The 18,557-nt window shown below is 38.4% G+C and overlaps 1 protein-coding gene across 1 annotated transcript; it reads right to left on the bottom strand.

The window, feature by feature from the left end:
- Positions 1-89: 89 nt before the first annotated feature.
- Positions 90-17,539, bottom strand: trmt1 (tRNA methyltransferase 1). The gene is made up of 16 exons (XM_059332380.1): positions 17,323-17,539; positions 15,264-15,674; positions 13,527-13,716; positions 11,881-12,068; positions 11,270-11,385; positions 8,733-8,845; positions 7,139-7,287; positions 6,649-6,732; positions 5,693-5,762; positions 5,416-5,550; positions 5,118-5,203; positions 4,798-4,906; positions 4,600-4,676; positions 3,697-3,816; positions 2,561-2,675; positions 90-391 (listed from the first exon to the last, which is right to left on the bottom strand). The coding sequence occupies exons 2-16, from the start codon at positions 15,659-15,661 to the stop codon at positions 323-325; spliced, it is 2,019 nt and encodes a 672-aa protein (XP_059188363.1). The 5' UTR covers positions 15,662-15,674; positions 17,323-17,539; the 3' UTR covers positions 90-322.
- Positions 17,540-18,557: the final 1,018 nt, after the last annotated feature.

Raw genomic sequence — 18,557 nt, 5'->3', positions numbered from 1 at the left:
TCTATGCATAGTACAGTTTCAAAGTCATCAACAGTCACCCACACAGTCCACACCTGTTGAAAGTCTATTAAAAACAATAACAAAAGAAATCATTTTAAGTCAGCAGGATGACTTTATTGGACTGAAGCAACAGTCAAAAACATCAAAAGAAACTCTGGCATAAAACTGAATAATGGACATGTTCTGCATATTAACAGTTTAAGTTTGTGTCCGTCTGGCTGCAGTGCATCATATTCACTTCATCCAGGCTGCACTGGGCCATTCACACTTCAAAAATAAAAGTATTTTAAAAAGGAATACAGCTAATGTATAAATTCATCAATCATTGGTCTTTGTTTTGCTGCTCCAGGTCATGGGCGTAACAGCATTTGTCTCCATATGTGCATGTTCCCTAAAAAAAAAGGCAGTAATAATAACATCAATAACAATACTCAAGAGAGGCAATTGTAATGATGCAACAGTCTTTAAAATAGCCAAAGGTACATTTTGGCTGCGGCTGGTGAAAGCTTCTCTGGCTAGAAACCAACAGTGAGTGGCAACCTGCCAAAGCAGCTGATGGAGACGGCTAATTCACCAGCATGTGTCTACTGTTTCCTCCCCAGCCAGGACATGAAGACTTTAGACATGTAATTAGTATTATAGTAACTGTCTCGCTTTTAATTCTCTAAGACTTCTGTTGCCAACATTATCATAAAGAACACAATGTGCTGAAGTGATCCGCAACTCAGTCAGCTGCAGAAAACTGCAGGAATAGAAAGCAGGCTGCTCTTCATCGGTTAAGCTGTTTTAAAAACAAATTTAAATACAATTTAATTATTTTATACAAAGTTCTGATGAATGGTAATGACCCCAGTATCACAAGAATTAAATGGAAACTATAGCATGTCGATTTTTGTAAAAAAATTATACAGATCAGAGCATAATATGCTTTGATCTGTTTACCATTAGGTATAACCACAGTATCATAAGAAATAAATGTGAGAAATAATAGTCCTTAAAGAGTTCTGAATTAACTGCTACAAAACAAAGAGGGATACCAGGATTCTTGCTACACCAAGTGCTGAAGGCCGAAGACCAGCAGATTAAAAATATGATTAGAAAATATATTCGTAATTAGCGGATGTAAGACATTACTGCTCAAAGCTGCAATTACCTTTTCCTTATTTCAGCTTAGGGGAGAAAACTCTTCACAAGCTGAACATCACACACAATTGATACACCTAAAAAGCATCATGTGCAGCATCTCTGAAAAAAAGTCACTTATTTACACATCCAGCAGGCACAGAGCAACATTATCATTCATTTTGAGTCTTGAGCCCATTGAATCTAATATCTACGGAAGAGGATTAGGGCCAGATAGAAGAAAAAAATAAATCATTAAGAAAAAAGTTGAAATGATGAGAACGAAGTCGAAATACAATGTCGAGAAAATAAATTGAAATACAACGTTGAGAAAATACGTATATATAATATATAATACAATATATGTCTAAAAAAAATCACATAAAAGCAGATTTTCCCAAAACAATAGTTGTGTAGGCTCCTACCAAGAACATCTCATTTACGTGTAGGGGGATTTCAGTACTACTACACCCTTCAATATTGTAGTTATTGCTCATTTTATGACATTTATGAAAATCGGGTTGTAGCTTGCAGTCTGTAAATATCTTTCCAACTTTACCCAAAACAAAAAGTTAACTTTATTCTTGTCATTTCGACATTTTTCTCGAACTCCTATTTCAACTTGATTCTCGACATCTTGACTTTGTTTCCTGTCATTTCGACTTTTTTTTTTCAAACTGCGCAATGAAAAAAACATTTTACACATTTTTTTCCTACTACCTGGCCCCAATCCTCTTCCGTAAATATCCCCTCCCCAGCCAACTCTGTTTTGGTCTCCACCAACACCAAAAAGGACCTGCTAAATGCTCCACTATGTTCTCCACCTGGCCCCTAACTTCAGTTCTGACAGCAACGCTGCTGAGAGCCACAACTCTCCACAGATCTGAGGAGAACTGTAGTCAGGTGGTTATTTTGTGTGTTTATCACTGTGAGTGACCCCTTTCACATTTAACATATTCATTTCTTCCTAGAATGACAGTGAGGACTTCTGAATAGTTCATAAATTATTATTGAACTTTGGTATCATTAGACAGAACGGTGTGAAAGGTTTTTGGATAATTATCAGGGGGTGTATCTTCCACTGCTGTTCTCGGAAATGAAATGAGTCTGGTTTTTCAGGAGAAAACGGCTTTTCTACTAAGAAAAAAATCACTGGGTTGTTATCTCCAAGAAAATAGTCTTTGTTAATTCATGGCAGCTCCTGCTTTACATAAGACACATTTCTTCCTGTGTAACAAAGAGTTCCACCTACAGAAACTTCGTCAGGAGAAAACCAAAGGAATATAGACATCCGAGCCACCCACTCTGTTTGACGGACAGACAATGTTTAGGGAGACTGGAGCTGTGGGACGGACTGTATGTGAGGCTGAATGTGTTGTCTTAGTCAAGACCTTTGTCTGAAATAAATGTGATTTAATCTGCCTGCAGGTGAACTGACCTGTTTGAACTTCTTGCAGGGGAAGTTTTTCAGCTCAGAAGAGTCTGTGATCTGGTTCTTTCTCTTGTTCTGGCACTTCTTCCTCTTGTCCTGCAGGTCACTAGAGACACCGCCACTGGAGAAGAGAGAGAGAGAGAGAGAGAGAGAGAGAGAGAGAGAGAGAGAGAGAGAGAGAGGAGAGAACAGTTAGAAAAGTTAGAGATGGAGATTGAAAGGGCTGTTTTAAGGGGAGAAATGTAGCAAACACTAAATCAAATAAAAGGTAGGAAGAAGATAAAGATGTAAGAATGAAGAAGGCTGAGAAGCTACATGTGCAAGAGGCTAGGCAAAATTGAAGTAGAAGGGTTTAGTAGGGGTTTTATTCACTTGGATAACAATAAGCAGTAGTTTAAGTAACTAATTAAGTCAAAATTAAGGCATAAATATACTTTGAATTTGATGTAATCTATAGTCAGGTGTGTAAAAGTATTTAAAAGTTGTGAAATTTCAGCTGTTATGAAAAGTCATAGAACAGGAAACCATACAAAAATCATTTAGAAAGTAATTTTAAAAAGCCATGGTAAAGTAAGCTTTAACAATAAAATGTGGCATAGAAATAAAAAATTTTTTAAATTATAGTACAGTATGTCATAAAAATGGCACAAAAAACAGTATGCTATAAGAAAGTTTTTGAAAAACTCAAAATATAGTATTTATAATATATTTAATTGCATAATATGTGATAAAATCTTATTAAAAGGATAGTATTCTATAGAAATATATATAGAATGAAAATATAATATAGTGTGCCATATAAAAATGGCAATTTCAGCTTGACATCTAAATTGTGATGTTTTGGTGTATATTATAAATTAATAATTTCATATATAATGTAATAGAGAAATCATCTCTGTCATGTGAACATTTACCTTAAAATTATTAATACTTTCCAGACTAATTTTGTTAATGACTTGGGGCTTGTAATTCATTCTCAGCTGCTTTATAAATGTTTAGACAAGACTTTTTCTGATCAACATTATAAACTGATGGAGGCTGAAGTCTTATATTGGAACACTCTCAAAACCCCGCCGGCTTGTTGTGTGTCAGTGTGCCAGTGTGTGTGTATCCTGGGAGCACGGAGGTTGTGTTTTAGTTACCCGGCTTTGGCACGAGCCTTGGGTCCCCAGAAGGCCTGTGGATTTTCTTGGAACCGGGTCAGGTGACGTTTACGGGACTGAGGGTTGGCGTCCTCCCGCACAGTGAAACAAGCTTCTGAGCTGCACACACACAAACATTATAAGTAAGAACACTTTAAGGTTACACATGATAAACTGTTTCATTACAAAGCAAATTTCACAGGCTCATACTAAGTGGTATAGAAGGCTTATGGCTATATTAATACAAACCTGAATCCAAAAAAGTTAGGACACTGAATGCAATTTTAGTATTTTTTGCAAATATAATATTTTATGCAAATTTAGTATACTTGAACATAAAATAAACTGTCTTTTCAATGTTCCAACTTTTTTGGAATCAGGGTTGCAGGATTGTCTCTGCATTGCATGTCTTTAACACAATAGCATAATTAGTCTCAGTTTCCTTATCTCTGTTTACATCTACATCTTTTGTATTTTACATATGTTATATGTCATATACAACTTATACTATACAATGTATATCTTTGCTATATATTTATTTATTAATTGATGTTCCTACCACTACATGCAACAACTTATTAAACCTATTTAATATGCTTAAAGATATGTTTCTCCAATGTGCAATATCTGTAAAATGCAAAGTACTTTCAGAAAAACAAACACAAAAAAATATATATTAATAATGATTTCCAAATAGCAGAAATGTATGTATAAATGTGTATAGAATGTATGTATAAGTCTAATTTTTTATAATCTTTATTCTGTGTTTTATATCTATGTGTCTGTATCTTGAGCTGCTTTGACAACTTAATGTCCTCACTGTGGGATAAATAAGGTCATATCGTATCTTATCTTATTCATTTGGTATTGATAATCTGGTTTGACTGTGGCATGTGGTCTCACCTGGGCTCAGTGGACAGGATCTTGAAGGCCGGGCTCGTCTCCGACAGCTTCTCCCTCTTCACAGGATTGGTCTTCTCCTGTAGCAGATGACCAGTAAAACATACATGTGTAAGTACACATACAAGACTTGGCGGTTTAGACTGATTAAATATAGCTATAGTATTCATTTTTCCTTTTTTGTAACTCAGTCGTGTTTACCCAGCATCGCATGACGTCCCAGATGGCTGCAGGAGGAGCGTCTGTCTTGATGGCATTCTTACAGGCGTGAGAGAGGGAAACCCTGTGACCAGCATGGAGGAGAGCAGACCTGCAGAGAGGAAGATGGAGAATTCAGTGTGCAGCTAATCGAAGGGTAGGAACATGCCGACAGGTTTGGTACAACAGCAGAGTCACTTAAAAAATATTTCTCTGTGTGGGGAAAAAGAGAAGAAACACTTTTTATAACATGAAACAATGAGTAAAAGACTGAAGCCTTGAAAAATGTTAGACACTATATTAATTAGTGTGCATGTATTTACCTAAACTGGAGCAGGGGCGGAGTATTGCAGTGTATCGTGCTGCTCAGACTGTCCACAGTGTAATAAAGAGGCACGTCTTCCAACTCCTGATACAAACAGCACATCAGAGATGATAAAGAGGTTTTTAGTCTAACAGGAAGTAGCAACTGGAGCTGTCAGTCAGGAGGACATATCAGACTTTTCATATCACATTTTTTTCCACACAATGTGAAGTTATCCGATGCAACTAACCGCACCCTCAGAACAATACCAATAGATGAAAACGTATAATGAGAGTGTATAAAAGGAAAATTAATACCTCCGTCACCATGCTGAGCATGCCCTCAATGCGTTTGGACGTCCCAAATCGGGACGGGTTCGCCGACACGGCAGACAAAACCTTTTGGACAAATGCCAAGTCGTGGATGGGCTCCGCCCAGAGAGGACCACCCAGCTGCAGAGGACAGATCAAGCTTCAGCTGGTGTATTTTATGTGTATGTGTACAGTAAAAACTACAGATTTTCACACAGCTACCAATATCCACAGTCTAGAAATACATTTACAGAAAATAATAAATAAAAGTAAATATACTGACCTGATGTCTCTGTCCACAGTGCTCACACTCTGGTCCAACTGGGGGTCCGGTGGCACAAGAATACTTCATACTGAAATCACAGCAGATTCATCTTTAATGCACACATGATATACACAAGTCGAGACATGACTCAACTGTGACATCTTTATGAACAAGACCAAGAGTCTACATCCGTAACAAGGTTAGTGACTCTGTGTAAATCAAGTCAGAAGTAGGGTCCTTTTCTCATAGACTTCTATACAATCGGACTTCTTTTTGTGCCTTAAACCTGCATTCTTAGTAACAGCCAACAGGGGGCGACTTTCACTGGATGCAAAAAGAAGTCAGATTGTATAGAGGTCTATGAGAAAATGAATCTACTTCTGACTTATTACCTCAGTAAACATTCTCATGAGTTTATGGTCTCACAATTTGAAAAGACAATGCGGCGAGTCCACAAACCAAAAGGTGTCTCACTGTGGCTACGTCCAGGGCAAGAATTTTTTGCCATGGCCCTCGTGCCCTCCCAATTTGGCCTTGTACCCTTGAAAAAAATTGTGCCCTCAAAAAATTGACAACACAATAGGCCAAGTGGCCTTGCCCCTAAAATGACGAAATTCCAGGCCTTGCTAGGTCCACAAATTTTTCCACAGTCTACCTTTGAGAATGCACTTAGGCTGGCATGACTAAAAACTCTATATTTAGTAGAAAAGGCACCCACAGCTGAGTTTCAATCAGCTAAAAATCATGAAACTACAGCTACTGCAGTGTGAATCCAGTCACACTTTGTGATTTAAACAGCCTGTTTGGTCATGAAGCAAAGGCCTCACTTTTTAATTCTGAGGGTCAAATCTTGATACTATGTTACCCTGTAACGTTTTAGATCTGATGTCTCGAACCTCTGCAAAAAGACTAAGAGTGTGAAACTTATATTTTTAGAGCAGAAAGACAGAGTTGTACAGTGTGGACCGTCTTACTGTTTTCCATTGCTGGTCCTCCTGCCCATTCTCTGTAAGTGAAAAGACCCGCAGCCCACACAGTTGTAGACCAGAGCCTGTTTACTGCAACACAAAACAGGGAGAGCATTTTTGTCAAAAATATTTTTTGTGTGCGCATTTATAGCAGTAAATGTGCATACATACATGTATCAGTAAATGTGCATACATACATGTATCAGTAAATGTGCATACATACATGTATCTGCACAGCTGTACATCCTAATCATTTTGTTTCTATATTCTCATTGTGATTTGCCATAAAGTTAAATAAACATTACATTTTTATCTATACCCATATTCTTAATTTTTTTCATTTTCTTTAGCTCATCAGGTTCTGCTGCCGCCATTATTTTTAGTATTTGATGCTGCAGTGACCCAGTTTCAGAATCAACTTTCATCATATATCCTTTGTTAGGAGACAGTGTGTGTGTGTGTGTGTGTGTGTGTGTGTGTGTGTGTGTGTAGGCACCTGGCTGAGTTTTTGACTGTGGCCTGTCCTGTGAAGACGCGTACAAAGACCCTGATGTAGAAGTCAACGCTGACGGACAGCAGGGGCTGGATGTATCGCTGGTACACCCCCGCCCTCTGGTCCAAACTGTGGAGGATGATTCGAAGAGCCTGCAGGGGGTGAGAAAGAGGAAGCACACACACTGTTTCTTTGTTTCCTTGATGTGAAATGTCTGAGAAAGTTGAATGTTCTTGCACACTTTGCAGAGCTTAAAGGAAATTATAAAGGGAAACTCTAATCAGCAGGTGATGCCGTTTCCTCTCCTCCTGGAACTTAACTTATAGAAAAAGACATTCAGACAAGAAAAGTGTATTTACTAATATTATACACTGTATATGATGAATCACCAGACCCCTCTGTATCCTCTAACATTAAACTATTTTTTTAAGAAAAACTTTTGTAATCTAGCATGTGTAAAGGAGCGTTTTTGTATCATATCTGTGCAAAACCCACAGAAATATATCAGTAACCAGTGAATATTTCACTTGCTAAATCAGGTATGATGTTGTTGTTTTTTAAATGCATATCAGTCAGTTTCTATTGGAAACAATGTATTTGTCAACATCTACAAAACAAGACAGGAGGAATCTTTTTTTTAAAAACATACAATCATTTTAAAATATTGCAGTAAAGAAACATGAAGCAGCAGCCGCAGTGAGATGAAGCTGCAGCGCTGCAGGCGACAGGCTTCACACCTCCGTCTCCTCAGCACAGTGAATAACTTAACTATGCCCCACTGTTCTGTGAAAAACTACCTGCACCATGTGCTGCATGAAGTTAAATTGTAGTTGCTGCTGGCATGATATAAAAAGGACAGTTATTGGCTGACTGCCTTATAAAAACAACATAATTAAAGCAAACACATCAGCTCCTACATAACAGCTGATTGTTGCTGACCCCAGATTTATATGTCATTATATGCGTTATTTTACCTTAGGGGAAAAAAAATATTCTACAACTAAAACTTCTATAAAGTACAATATTGTAATATTATTTTCCACTTTCACTTAATGTTATAACCAACATTAATCCTGAGATCAAAATTTTTGGTTTCATTGTTGTTCTTTAGTGTCTGGCTACACATTTTATTACTGACTTAAAGCTGAGGATGAACTTTCAAAGTTAGATGGAAAAAAAATTCACACCCTTGCCAAAATCCCTGCTATATGCATTAACACCGAAGCAATTGAAAAATTACATTTGAAAAAGCCCAAATGTTCATAGTGAGACACAAGGGTTAAATAGTATAGCTAAAGAACTAAAGATGCCAGGAGCAGCAAAGTGTCATCAGTTCTGAGGATTATTTTCTCATCTTTTCATCCTTACATGAAAAAGAAAAAAAAAGTCCCCTAGTACGTATATGAAACACAAGTACACACATACAAAAACTCAAACTTGTAGCCTCAGGCCAGCATCCTGACTACATTTACTGTGTTTCTGTAAGACGATCAACAAACTTTACACAGAGCTTCACAGAGGATCAACACATTTAAATGCAAACGTGGTGACATGTCTATGCATTTGCTCTTGTGCGTGCGTGCGTGCGTGCACTCACCATCTCATGGCAGTATTTGGCTTTGATGGAGACTGAACCGTATTTGCTGTAGCAGGTTTCACCACTGTTTCCTGCCATCACTGCCATGTCTGTACATGTTATACACAACAGACCTGAGAGAGAGACAGAGAGAGAGAGACAGAGAACAGAGAGAGAGAGACAGACAGACAGACAGACAGACAGACAGACAGACAGACAGAGAAAGAGAGAGAGAGAGAGACAGACAGAGAGAGAGAGAGAGAGAGAGAGAGAAAGAGACAGAGAAAGAGACAGAGAAAGAGAGAGAGACAGAGAGAGACAGACAGAGAGAGAGAGACAGAGATAGATAGAGAGAGAGAGAGAGAGAGAGAGAGAGACGGAGAAACAAAGACACAGTCAAAATATACTTTTATGGGAGAGCCTTTCCTGATGTTCTTGTCAGTTAAGCATGAATATGAATATTGTTGGTTAAATAACTTTATTTGAAATACAAATTACAGAGCTGACTGTACGAATGTTTACAATGCTGTGAATGTACGAATGTTTGTTTACTTTTTGTGAAAAAACAAACACGTTTAAAAAATAAATATTTTCTGTTAATTTTTATGTGTCTGTTTTAATTTGCCTTTGTTAAGCACGTTGATACCTTCTTTTTGAAAAGTGCTCTATAAATAAGGATTATTTTTATCATATTATAAAAGAGACGAAGAGAAAAGAAGCAATTATGAAAGACTACCTTTAAGACAAGGGTTACATTATAAAGTAAAGTAACTCCTGCAGTTTGTTCAGAATCAAATGCAAGTCTTGAGCAAATAAAGATATGTACAAAGAGAAATACATTTTTTTTTTAAACGCTTCTGGTTGCTTCACATGGGTGGAGATTTTCAAATCAGGGCAGTTCAGATGGTGTCACATCAGCTGTCAAGTGTAAACATCATTCATTGTACTGTCATATAAAGGAGGCTCATTTTGAGACTGAGATGGGATAAAAACCAAACAAAAATGATTTCACAAACAATACCTGACCCACTTCTGATCCAACTGTCAACTGGATTTTATGGCCATTTTTCAAATGTTGAAGAAATATAATGTGATTTGAGTGCATCTTCTATTCCAACTGAAATCAAATGAACAGAGTTCATGAATGTCAACCAATTCCCCAAACTCTTTCAGGGATGGAATAGAACTGAGCAAAGTAATACTGTTTGACAATAACACATATTTCATGCTTCTTTCTGAAGAAGAAAAGCAATGCAATTGATCATTTTTTTCCATACAGGTTGCTCTCTTCTGCCCTGCGTCAGACGCTCAACATTTTTAAAGTCCTGACTGTGAAAAAATAAAAAAGTAGAGGTGGGGGAAATATCGATTCATGGCCGCCAAGTATCGATCTTTAGCATTACGATGGTCCGCTGTCAGTATTTTTCTGTTTTTTGTTTTGTTTTTTTTGTTCCCAGAGGCTGTATACTAGTATATACTGGAAATACTGGTATCATATGAAACAAGAAGATCTAAGGAACCTACAAGCACCATGTGCGTCGAAAAACGCTGCAGAGTTGGGCTATTTTTGTTGATAATTCACAGTGATTTTTCTAAGCGGTCATGTGACCTATGACGTCATGCTATCTCAATGAAAATAGGCTCTCTGGGTTCCCACAAGTCTCCTCTTTACATACATGGCTGCCTCCCAATTCAGAATGTGTGAAGAAAATAACACAATCCATTACTTTCTTCATTTGCAAAGATTTGAGGCCAGACAACGTTGTGGAAAACAAGGGTTTTAGCTACATGCTAAAGACACTGGAACTCAGCTATGTGTCTCCACGGCGATGTTATTTCATTTAGTTTCGAAGCTATTCAGAGCAGTGACGCTTAAAGTTGAGGAAAGTTTGATAAAATGCTGCAGTTGTTGTCATCCATACATGGTTAATGGACTGCATTTATATAGTGCTTTTATCCAAAGAGCTTTACACTACAGAGACACATTCATACTGGTGGCCGAGGCTACCAGGGCACACTGGTGTGCCCTGGTGATCGCTCTACCAGTTGAGCCACAGCCGCACCAAGTTTGATATCAGTTCAGTTCAGTTTGACTGAATACTTTGTTGGTCAGTCTGTGGGTTTGACTCTCATTATGGAGAAATAAAAAGACTCAAGTGAGATGAATAGACTGAGAATTTTCTCTTATTTGACAAAACAATTATTGATTGAATTTAACTTTGCGGACACAAAATACAGTTAAATCGCAATATATTGTATCGCAATACTCACCATATCCCAAAATGCTTAAAATCGCAATAATAACGTATCGTGACTCAAGTATCGGGATAAAATCGTATCGTGGGGCCTCTGCTGATTCAACCCTCTAATAAATCTAGTCTAATAAAAAGCTCCATTTGCCATTTTTTAACACCAGGCTTTTACCAATGACAGTCCCAGGCAATCAAACTGTTATTTGCAGCAAGGCAACAACTCACAAATGTACTGAATCAGACCCAGAGACAAAAGAATGAAAAGCAGACGAATTGGTTGAACTATTGACGGACTGAATTACCCACCTCCTTCACTCACAGCCTGCACAGCAGCATCCAAGAAGCAAGCAGGGCTCCCATAGGGATCCAGATCGATTACATCATAACGCTCCTTCCTCCCTCGCATCTCATACATCAGCATACTGGAGAAAAATAATAAGGGAGAGCAGTTAAAATGCACATCCGTGACCACTGGAAGAAATTTTAGATGCTAAAAATGGAGCAGGGAGGGAGGGAGAGAAGAGACGAGTAGAAGCAAGGAGTCAAGGCCACTTAAAAAAAGAACAGCAGATTAGTTTGGAGAAGAAAGAGCAGGAAAGACTGAAGAAGATGGAAGAAGAGAGGCATGAAGACATGCAAGCCGAAGAGAAAAGAGGCAGCACAAATGACAGAAAAAGGGGGCATAAGAGTTCAGAAAAGAAGAAAAAGCAAAGAGACATGAATGGAGGAGCTGAGAGCAAGAGCAGAGGGATGAATAGAACAAGAAGTCAAAGGTGAAGACTGGAGAGGAATGAAGATGAGAGAAGCATTGGATAAATACAAGAGGAGAAGAAACAAGCAGCCATCAGATAAATAACAGGGGCAGAAGCAGACCAGCAGCAAACAAGCATTTCCCTGAACACGCTGAGTGATCGTACCTGGCGTCTCTGCAGCTGGCCTGGAGCAGGTGGCTGACGCCGTTGTGCTGGGCGTTCCTGGCGATCAGCGCCGCCGCCTTGGTGGAGAAGTCGTTGGCAGTGACGCTCTGCAGGCCCGGGACTTCCAGAGCGAATCGCACCGATCGCAGACCGGACGCCGCCAGACCCTCCAGCACACGGAGACCGTTCTGAAACGGAGAGTTGGGGGAACGATTTCAAAGCTGCATGAACTGATTTTTTGGCCACTCGGGGGCAGCAGACACAAGCTGTGAACACAACATTAACACATTACACCCTTTTAAAGATAGCGATTAGGGATGAGCGTTTGGAAGAAACCTGCAAACTCTAGCATCTATAGCATTAACTATCAATAAATTGATTAATCGATATGCATACATGGGCAAAATTTTAAATTTTTAAAATTATATATATATATAGTCCTGTGCGAAAGCCTGTTTTGATGACGGACGCTTTTATTTTGAAAGGACGAAAAGAGACTTTCTGTCGATAGTAAAACTAATACATGTGAGGTGATAACATCAAGGAGTTTAATGTTTTATGTTTTTTAGTTTTCCGATTTGAACTTGTTTTTTTAAGCACTAAGCCATTGTCAGACTAAAGTGTCTTGATTCATAAAGATCCACAGGTCATTAGTTTTATGCCCTGACAAATTTTTTTTTTCATTCTTTAAAAAGATGGCTCCTTTTGCTATGGAATTTGACTACCCAATTATTTACACATGTAGCAGATGTAGAGCTTTGTTGATGTAGAGATTATAATTTATTTGGAGCCTTGTTTGTTTCTACCTGATGAACTGATTCAATATTCACTCTCCTTTTGGGTCTGTGTTGATCTCTACTTAAATATCTGGCTCTTTAGCCACTAAATGCTCCATTGTGTTCACCTGCTAATCAATAACTTTGTCAGTCGGCCGTTTGGTGGTGAACAGGAAGTGTACAGCAGCTTTATTAGAGCTTTTTACCTGAAAACTGCTTCGAAGAAACCATAATGCTGATGACAGCAGTGAGCGAACCAAAACAGGGAGCTGTGAAGTTCTCCATGGGTTCAGGTATAGCTTATAGGAGCTATAAAACCATCCAAACTGATTTTTCCTTAAAAATCTAGCTATAGATTTACTACTAAGAAACTCATTTTTACGTTTATTCCCTGCCAAATTGTTTTACCTTTGACTAGAATTAGTGAACTGTAACTCAAACAGCATCACTCCATCTAGTAAAGCTGGAATCATAAACAGGATGAACTCAGGTCTTTACAGACATCTAATAACATTATTTCAACAAAATGAAATAATTCAAATTTTTAAAACTGATCTAATTACTTCTCTCTACCACTTGGGGCCACCAGAGTGTGAAATTACCTCGTGTAACATTAACATAAGTCATCTGATGGAAGCCCTTATGCAAGCGGTTTTACACTGGCATCAGTGTGTATGTTTTTAGTACGGGAAACCCCGGTGGGACTTAAACCTCTAACCCTGACAGTGTGAGCGAACACTAGATTTGTCAAATAATTCATATTTCCCCTATTCCTGTCTGACTTTCCTTTATTTAATTTCCCGTCTTGGTCAGTGTTCATGCAACAAAAACTGTTACTTGGCAATTAAACTGTTAAATAACCCTCCATACCTCACATTTCTCCCCCACTGTTGCAGTCACAGCTGGAGACTCCGCTCCGTTTTTCTCCTCCATCTGTACGTCGGCTTCATTCGTCTCCTCTGACAGAGACACCACCACCCTCTCTTTCTCTCCTGGCACCACCACCTTCACGCCGCGCTGAGCCAGCAGATCTCTGGCAAACTCCGTGATCACAGCACATCTGGAAAAGGGATAATTATTTCTTAAATATGAGCATATTCTGTATATATCATAACATGGTGAATAACAAAGACACTAATCTAGTCTGCCGGTGGTTTCAGACCAATTTTATTATGTGGGTTCTTGTGTTTGAGAGGTAGGCTTGTCCCACTGTGAGTGATGGAGTGAATGTGTGAAACACTATCATGCAATTCAAATCAGTAAAGGAACGGGGGCAGCAAAGTAAAATATGGCAGCAGAATCAAAATCATGACACGTGAGATTTAATGAAAATGTCTTGTCCTGCTGACAGTATTCTTCTTCTTCTCCGCTGAGGACATGTGTTCAGTCCTGTGTATTGTTTTGTAGTTTTCAGAGGGAAATAAAATACCTGACAAATTTTGATTAAAGTTTTTTGCGAGGGACGAATAATAAAGTAAGCAGGTTCTGGTCCAGATGGCACCACCATGTGGCCATTGACTATTAATATCACTGTGAGGCTTGAATGCAAGATTCACTACTGTCTGGATTTCCTGCAAAATTCACATATGTAGGTGGTGCTACAACTACAACATGGATTAAAACTGGCATTAACTGGTCATAAGGATGACTCACTTGAAATTATGTGCAATCCATCCATGTGAAAACACTTAACAGGATGTAGGTATTCTCCAACAATCAGCACTTTTGTCCTCACCCGGTCTACTTAGGTCTGGATTCAACACTTTTAGAAGACGTTTTTTGAATTTTTGCACCACTGCTCATTACAAGACACAAGCGGTATGACCAGTAGTTTATGAAGGCTAGTTAATGTTAGCACACTTTGGATATACATAATATGGCTGTAAATCTGGAATATCTACTGCTGATCCTGTTAATACATTTGGCTTTCATTAATATATATAATCTTAAACTAAGTTATCACACAGTTTGCTGTGATTAATCTATCTGGGCCTGAGAAGTGAAGTCAATGCTGAATTGCCTTAAACCTGCATTCTTTCTAATGACCAGCAGGGGGCAACTGCACTGGTTGAAAAAAAGTCAATAGGAAAATGACGTACTTCTCACTAGTTTTATACATTTTTATATTGAGTTTATGGTCTCAATCACTAGTTTCAAGTTTTCTTCAATATAGCATGGTGTTCATTTTGTAAACGATTGTCCCATTTAGAATAAAATACACAATAAAGCAGGGGATGCTTTAGGAGAGGGGTACTTTGTTACTGACAGTGTGTTTTAAGCTCAACAAAGTTAGCTGAAACATTTTGGTCTCTTTAAAACATCCCGTTCAATGTTCAGTTGGACTTTGTAATACTTTAAGTATAGTTACACTTTAAAATAATACATCCGGAGCATAGTTTAACAACCTAAAAAAGCATAATACTGACTTCCCTTTTTTATTCTCTTTACAGTTTAAAGGTATCACACACTGTTAAGTTTACCATCTATTGCATCAACACAAATAGATGATAGAAAACACTGAACTCATCCAATAAGTCTGTGGTGTAATTATGGTTGTAATTATGCTTCTACAAGGTAAAAGCCAAAGAAGTTGATTGTTATTCTTACGTCAAATCTCTGTTGAACTCCTGCACCGGGTTGTAAAACACCTCGTTGGCACTGGGAAACAAGATTGCCGCCTTGCCCTCCTTGACCACTGTCTCTCCGGGTAAAAGTCCAGCAGGAGGCGTCTTCTCTGTGTCCGCTGCCATGTCTCTAGCTGTCAGGTCAGTGTCTTTTACTGAAGATCCGGAAGGTGGGGGAGGAGGAGGTTTGGTTGTGGGAACTTCAGAGGCAGTTTTTAGAGGCTCCATGGATGTCTGTTCCCTGCTGGCAGCGGCAGCAGCGGCAGCAGCAGCAGCACTGCCTGAGCGCCACCAGATTGTCTGTCTTGCACAACGGGTGCAGGAAGGATACAGATGATGGGAGATGATGAGGGGAAAGAGGCGAAATGTCCTCACCAACATTAAGAAACACTGCCTGGAAAAAGAAAAAAATACCTGTCTGAATATATATAACCTTTATTTAACCGGATAAAATTGAGATCAGGATCTCTTTCACAAGGGTGACCTGGCCAAGAGGTCAGCAGCACACATCATAAAAACAATTAAAGGAAGGTGACAGTAGAATGCTGAATTGAGTCTCAAGATGTGTGAAACATAAGTAAAGAGCCATCTAATAATGTCATTTTAGTTTCAGAAATCCAATGTTAGACACATTTAACATACACAACACAAACATTTTATTGTAGAACTGTGACTACGATCTGTAGTGAACTTGATATTTTACGACTGAAAAATAACCTTGTCATTGCTGGTGGACAAACAATGTAACAGCAACACTGTTTCTGAGTTGACTCAAACATATATGTGACATTTATGCGCTACATCTTTTTTTAATGAACATTTATGAAATGTATGTCATCTAAGTGGCCCTGACAGTAAAAAAGAAGAGTCATCAAACTAGAGCTAATGATGGTTGATTATTTATTCATCTTTTGATTGATCAACTGATTCATCATGCATTTTCTTTGCACTTTCTGAAATAATTACTCCTTAACCCAGTCTAACAGTGCCAACATTAAGCCTTTACAATCATAACTCAGAGAAAAAGCAGCAAATTATCACATTCGAGAGGCTGGAGCGAGTGAATGTTTTTGATAAGCATGAACATGTTTTTATCAAAATTGTTTATTATTTCTTTGTCCATTGCCCCATTCATTATTTGACCTCTACTGTAACTGACTTGAGCTTTGTGTGTTTCAGTGTTACAGCTTCCATGAAGGGCTACAATTTACTTTATTATTTTCAACATCAGATAATGTGTTGATTATTTAATCAATCAACTGATTAGTTGTTGGGATTATAACATGTCAGAAAACGGTGGGAAAAAAGGGCAATCAGTGTTTCCCCACGCCCAAGATTACTTCTTTAAAGGTATTGTTTAGCAGTACAACTCCAAAAATGCAGTTAACTGTCACAGAGGACCAAAACAACATTGAATGTAAGAAGCTGGACTCAGAGATTTTTTCCTTTGTTTAATTAAAAAAAATACTTAAAGCGATTATTGTAGTATATCCTCTGCATACATTTATAAAATAGTTCACAGTTAATTCAATAACTGACAAGTAGCAGTTTATTATGTTAATCTTTGCATGCTGATGCCAATTCACCTCTAGCAGGGCTGCAACAAAACCACCATTAAAATAGTCCAGATTTTAGGATTTTGTCCTTCAAATTGCATGTTTTGGAAAGCCAACAGAACAAATCCCTGAACATATTTAACTTAAAAGCAGCAAATCCTAATAGCAGACATGCCTAAAGACTGCTCAGAATTGTCCTGGTTTCATGCGAAATTATTTGATGTAATCGATCAATAACAGAAGGATTAAGCAGTAAAGATGACTCAGGGATTAAATGAGACTAATCTGACCTGTATCTCCAGTTTCGTGTCCTTCAATCCAACAACTAAATTAACAGCGGAGTAAATGGGTGTTACTTGACTTAGCTGGCTACATAAAACAAACTTAAACTAATAAACAAGTCAGAAATGATGCGTAATAGCACTTCTTACTAGAAAAGTTATTAGCTTGTTTGCTAGCTAAACTAAGTGTTATAAACACATTTACCTGTGACAGGTCCCTCCAGTCGGACTCTTCTTTACTAGTTTGTCAGGTAGTTTGATATAAAGGAGAAACAAGTGGTCGTATGGTGGGTGTTTTCTTCCTGCTACAGTGCAGAGTCGGTTTTCAGGTTAGTCTCACGTTAGCACATGGAGGTAGCCATGCTTGGAGCGTCCCTACGGAAACCCGTAAGGCCAGTAAAGGCGAAAGCGCAAACCCCGTCCGTGCTCCCCCGCCCCTCCGGCAGAGCCGTGTAATGTCAGGGAAACGGTGTAATGTAAGGACAAGAGCGGAGAGGGTCGATCAGTCAGCCCGCTGCACACACTGGCCTACTTTTACCCCGCAGAGAACATGTGAGGAGGCTGGAAAACACATCAGCCCGCTTTCATGAATAATCTAATTTAATCTCACCGTGCCTGAAGTTGGTGATGCATTCTGATGAAAAAGGCTAAACATAGCCTATGGATTAACCAAAATACCCCGGACCTATGATGTGCGGATAAAAAAAAAAAAAGAACTGCCTTAGAGAAAACAAGGTCAATGCAGGTCAGCGCTGAGCAGCTCTGGCTATATATGGGAACGGTTAAGTGAATTTAGGTCGTTATGGCATGAATGTGATGCTGTTTAAGGACAATAGATAAAACTGGGTGTTTGTGTTGCTTACATTTAGCCCTTTCACTCTTCCATTTAGTGCTGGCATGCATGGGCCAAGTGCAGAGAAAAAAGGAAATATTCTTGTTTAAGAATGAATTATGGTCTTTATTGTGCAAAATCAACAATATTTTAAATATTTTGTACATTTTTGGCTTTAAATGAATCATCAAACTTGAGCTTTGTTTCATAATCACTGCAGTGAACAAGACTGGATGTCTAAAGTAGAAAACTACATGGGACCACAGATCTGCAAGGGCCCTGACAGATGTAGGTTTACTGTATATTTACTTGTCAAATAAAAATTAAATTGAGAATATTTATTAGAAGCACAATATCTACTTTTCCCTTCTTTTATCCTTTCTGAAAGAGAGACAAACACACACACACACACACACACACACACACACACACACACGTGTGTGTATGTATGTATGTTCTACTTTTGGGAACATTTGCTTGACTTGAATATTTCCTTTGATGCAACTTTGCACTTCTAATTCATCACTTTTAAGATGCAAGTACTTTATACTCAACTATTGTACATTTGACAGATGTAATTACTAACTTAGTAATTACAAACACATTGG

Source organism: Centropristis striata, chromosome 1 (genome assembly GCF_030273125.1).
Source record: "Centropristis striata isolate RG_2023a ecotype Rhode Island chromosome 1, C.striata_1.0, whole genome shotgun sequence".
NCBI lineage: Eukaryota > Metazoa > Chordata > Actinopteri > Perciformes > Serranidae > Centropristis > Centropristis striata.
The sequence above is the reverse complement of the archived record's forward strand: the minus strand, read 5'-3'. Positions and strand labels throughout refer to the sequence as shown.